Raw genomic sequence first — 5,302 nt, 5'->3', positions numbered from 1 at the left:
AGACATTTATAACTCAAACATGCTACATCAGAAAATAATGTTTGATTATAATACAGGTCTAAATGTAATTTAATATTTGTCTAACTTCATTCAAAGAATCCACTGAAGTTAAACAAAGTTCTAAGTTTTTGTTTTTTTTCCCCAGGGAATAATTTATAAGTTTGACTGGGACATGTGTTCTGACTTGATTATTTGCAAACCATTTGTTCGGCAAGCAGTTCTGTGACCCCACGAGATGAATAAAGGTAGTTAAACATATCATTGTAATGCACATCTCAGTTTCAGATAGACCAGGAAAAGACGAAAACACTATAAACAGCAGGTTTAAGAGGCCAAGTACCTGTCAAAACGGTGCAGTTAAAACCAGCAAGGAAAATAAGAAAAGCTACGACACAAGTATTAGAATGTTGTTTCCTGATATACGTTTCTTGTTCAAGTGTGGTGTTGTAGATGTTTATGCCCAGCAGGAGGCAGCAATGCGGTGAGGGGAAAAAAAGAGACGAATATCAAAACGTCGAAGAAGACCTCTGATCCAGTGAAACGGAAATGTCAACCGAGTGAAACGGAGGGAGCGACATTAACAAACATCTGCTCTTTTAAACGGAGGATGAACTGCTGATTCGTCGGAGCCGACATTCGTTTACCATCGTCACAAAGCAAGCTGCGAACATGACAAATGGTAGGTTTACTGCGCTTGCTGGAGCTGCTTGAAGCGGAGCCTGCAAGTTTGGCTGCTAGTGGAGGCTAGCTTTAGCTGTAGACGTGGCCCAGGGCTGCTCTGCCTCTCTGAAGCTCCAAACTAAATTCTCTCTGTCACTCTGTCGCCGTCACTTCACATGTTTGTTACACCTGCACTTTTGTTGCTCGGCGAGTTGGGTCAGGTTGGAAACTTTTCGCGGCCTCGTCAGACTGTCAGGCACTTTGCTACCTGGCTTTGATTGACCGGTCAGCGGCTAATGCTAAAACATAGTTTTACCTCACCTTGACAACCTTTATTTTGTTCTTGCTCTGCCGAGGCGGGAACGTCCGATCTTAGTTATTAACGCCTCGGCTTGAAAGATCTGCTGTCAAAAGACTGCGCATATCTTAAGTTATGCTCGTTTCAGGCTATGAAGGTCGTGTAAACTACACTTGCATCATTCCGTTCAGGATTTAGTTTGGGATGTTAATGTAAAATAAATAGTTATTGTAATGTTTAAAATTCTAAATCATTCCTAATTTGGACGAGTTTCCATCAATTTCTTTGTACTAGCAAAAGTTAAAATAAAAACATAAAAGTTTTTTAATTACCATGTGTGAAAGTAAGAAGGAGGCCTTGGATATTTCATATTTGTTTGTGTGGGACTGTCTCGTTGCTCAGAATCTCATTTAATTCCAGTCTCGTTTTCACTTCCACTGACATTGCATTCAATAGCAAACTTTTTAATGTCTCTTATCGTTCCAATTTCCATCTCTCAGAGTCTTTCATGCATAAAAATAGGTATTGAATTATGTACTTGTTAATACTGAATGTTGGCATGCATACGTGATTTATCATCTACTTTTGGGTGAAGTCAGTCTGAAGTGTGTAGGAGTGTTACAAATGAACACAATAATCTGGATTCTCCCAATTTAAACTTATCTAAAAACTACATTGACATATAAAGTTGTCAGATAAACATTGTCAATGTAAAAATACCAGAAAATTCCGCTTGCTTACAGCTACAAAAACTCACATTTCTGTCTTCTTTTATAAGCCTTGAGGTTTAGTAATCCCTCCAATTCACTCATTATGGAGAACAAGTGTGTTTGTTATCGTGACATTATTCTGCCTTCTGCATAAAATGAGTCTATGCAGCACAATGAAATGATATGATTCTTTACCTAAAGGTTTTTAAATCCTTGGTGAATGTAGTTCAGTACTTGTATACTAGAATATATAATACACTTTGTGAAAGTTGGTTAGATTGTGTTTTTAACTTACGATCACTCATCCCAGACAATGATGGCTTCCTTTTCCTTTTCACAGTGTACTCTTTCGATGGCATCCTCGTGTTCGGGCTGCTGTTTATCTGCACGTGTGCGTACCTCAAAAAGGTGCCTCGCCTCAACAGCTGGCTGCTTTCAGAGAAGAAAGGGGTGTGGGGAGTCTTCTACAAAGGTAAATAACACAGGATGTCAGCATACAGTTTTGATTGATGCACACGTCAATGTGGGGTGGATTCCAAAATTAAATGTGATTCTGAGTTGGTTTGTCTGTATTTGACGCAATATAATGGAAGTATAACTTATCAGGTATTCATTACCTAAAATATTAAAAAGTCATTATGTGGTTTGGCAAAGGCCATTTTTTGATATTGTGCAATGATATTTTAGTTACTTACTAGTTATTTTAGTCCTATTACAATGCTATTTTGTCTGTTTTGCACCCACAGTTTCAGAATATTCATCTTATTTTAGATTTGATTTGATTAGATTAGATCAGACTTTATTTTGGTTTATTTTCGGTGCACAAAATGGAATACAATATAGTTACACACAGAGAAACACACTATGTATATATAAATGGATAATGAGATAAATATATATGTAAATATTGTAAGTGTTAAGGCCCTAACCAACTTACTAATTACAAGTAAATGCAAATAGCCTCATATTTCTGCTAATAAATTCAGTGAGTAACACCTGCTCATTGAGATTGCTTTATTTCTTCAGAATGTTTCACTCTTTTTGGTCACAAGTCCCTTTGTATGCTTGGGGATATGCGTTTTCTTGCCGCGCCGTGTTGATTTCGCCCGGACTGTAATTTCCCGATCTGTTTGGAGAATTACCCCTCAGCACTGAAGCGATAGACATCTGTTTACAACGCGCCTCAATCTCGTACTTCCTATGTGTATAATTGACTGCCAATTTCCCCTCACACTTGCTGCCTTTTTGTTCTCAGCGGCGATAATTGGAACGAGGCTTCACGTTGCCGTAGCGGCTTCCTGCTTGCTCATGGCCTTCTACATCATCTTCCTAAAATGATAGTTGGACAGATGTGGAGAGGACTGGACGGATGCGAGGGGGGATGGACTCATCTCTGTGGTCACAAGTTGATCCTTGCAGCGGGACCCTTGATGGATTATTCCGATTGATGAGACCCCACTGGGCCTGTGGACCCCATGTGAAAGTCAAGCCAGTGCTGCCCCCTTCTGGGAGCATAACTCCTTCCTTAATAATATGTGTGCACTACAGACATGAAGGGCGTCTTCAATCTGTTCCGTGGTTATTACAGAGGGGAGAGCCTGCTGGTTCACATTCTGTCATTCTGTCATTTGGTAAACCCGGTTATTGTTGTCATCCGCACTACATCATTATTTATACTGAAGGATGCAGCAGATTGAAGGGCAGTGTGTGCATTCTACCTTGTACTTGTATACAACTTATCCTAGCTGTATATATTTGAAAGAAATAAAACCCAATAGAGATTTTGCAAGAGGTTCTGTGTGATCAACCTGAAAATGACCAATTTTCCTCTCTTCTTGCTGGGCTGGTTTTTAAAATCACTTGTTCTGTCAGTGGTGGAGGGAAACAAAGCTAATATATAAAGATGTCCTTGTGTACACTCTATTTTGCTTTTATTGATCCCGTATCTTTTTTTTTTTTATTTACAGGTTAACATCTGTTAAACTTCATTTTTTTTTAGTTGGAAATACACATTTTGCACAGGTGTATGATGTATGTACTATTCAGTTATATGATAGATGCTGAACATGTGTTAATGGCACAGATTGGATCACTGCTCATTAAAAGTCCTGTTACAAAATTGTGTCACACAAAGAAGTGAAATCTTCATATCATTTATTTGGATATTAAATTGCTGTATCAATTCTGCCTGAGGATGTAAAAGCATTGCCAAATAGGGATGTTTTCCATGCCATTTTAGTTCACTACTGTTGTCCTGACTTTACTTTTGCCTCCTTAATTGTAATTAAAGGGTTGTTTTTTTGACAGGGACATGATGCAATTTTGAGTAAAATATTGATCATATAAAGAGTGTGTTTATTTTCTTCAAGAAAGTAGGAGTCATCTTTTCATGTTTTTTTTCTGTGAATGTCATGTACACAAAATCCTGTGGAGATATTCATGGGTTTATTTTATGGTACCACCATGAATGATCAGCTATGAGATCAGCATGATAAACCAAATGTCCTCTGCATCTTAAAATCAAGTATATATAAGGCTCGGTGTCATCTTTGTACATGTGGAGTAAAAAAATGCTGAAGTTCACAGGAAAATGCAATTAATTGTCTGTATATGCCGTGAAACATTAGATCCGAAAGCTGGGAACTCTGATCTGATTCATTACTCCACAGTAGCAACCTTTTCTTTATATAAACCTTTGTTTTCACAGCTATTGCAATTCTTTAAAACAGATTAACTTACTATTGCCCGTATAGCCCTGGAAAAAGTAGCTTTTGATAATGGAGGGATGCAGATGTGACTGTTACAGTCGCCATTTCTCTTTGACCAAGCACCCTAATTCTTAGATATATAATGTGAACATTACGAATTTGATAAAAATCCTTTTGCAAGAAAAAATATGGGGTCAAATTATTGTTTTCCCAATGCACAAAAATGTATGCATGCTGAATTGAAAAGATAATGTAGTGTATGTTATTCAAAAGAGGGTAAAAATGATTTTAAGTGATTGAGCAAAACTAAACAATTTGACAGATATACAATATATCTTGACACCTGGACTCAATAATACAAAGTTGGCCCGTATGACGGAGTTTAAACGCCTATGATTTATTGTGATAAGATCATAATGGCTCAAATATATAGAATTATAAAAAACTGAAAATGAAATTGTATTAAGGTTAAATTGAAGGACGGTGTGCTGTGTGAGATAAGAGTGAATTGGTTGTTTACCTTTTGAGTTGAGTACATCACTGTAAGGGGGGGATATTGTGTTTTTATCTCACTTTTAGATAGTTAAGAGAGAAGGAGGGACAGATAGCCCAGCGTTTGAGATATTTTCTCATTGCCGTGAAAGTAGAAAAATCAAACATGAATAGAATAGAATAGAATAGAATAGAAGGAAATTCTTCAATAAACTAACGGTGGGGCATTCCCACTCTGTTCCCTCCTCATGGGTAAAACCGTGGTTTCCCAACAGCCCCGCAATTCTCGCGTGAACGAGACGAGCGCCGGGGGCGCGCTGTGACGAAACAACGTACGCGTGCGCGTCTCCTCGCGCCCGGATACAGCGAAGAATCCAGCAGCGCGAGCGGGAGCGCGCATCCTGACCCATACACAGTCAAGCGAGCTGCGGACG

General features: G+C 38.4%; 1 protein-coding gene across 1 annotated transcript; it reads left to right on the top strand.

The window, feature by feature from the left end:
* Window positions 1–531: 531 nt before the first annotated feature.
* tmem167b (transmembrane protein 167B) lies at window positions 532–3,973 on the top strand. Its single transcript, XM_080494732.1, has 3 exons — window positions 532–679; window positions 2,009–2,140; window positions 2,924–3,973. Exons 1-3 carry the CDS (start codon window positions 670–672, stop codon window positions 3,004–3,006), a joined length of 225 nt encoding a protein of 74 aa, XP_080350858.1. The 5' UTR covers window positions 532–669; the 3' UTR covers window positions 3,007–3,973.
* The last annotated feature ends 1,329 nt before the right edge of the window (window positions 3,974–5,302 follow it).

Source organism: Blennius ocellaris (genome assembly GCF_963422515.1).
Source record: "Blennius ocellaris genome assembly, chromosome: 4".
Lineage (NCBI taxonomy): Eukaryota > Metazoa > Chordata > Actinopteri > Blenniiformes > Blenniidae > Blennius > Blennius ocellaris.
Note: the sequence above shows the minus strand (reverse complement) of the source record. Positions and strands in the feature narration are given on the sequence as shown.

Coding starts and splice junctions, on each gene's coding strand:
- tmem167b (XM_080494732.1), top strand. Junction 2,141..2,923: donor GTGGGGAGTCTTCTACAAAG/GTAAATAACACA, acceptor TTTTGTTCTCAG/CGGCGATAATTGGAACGAGG.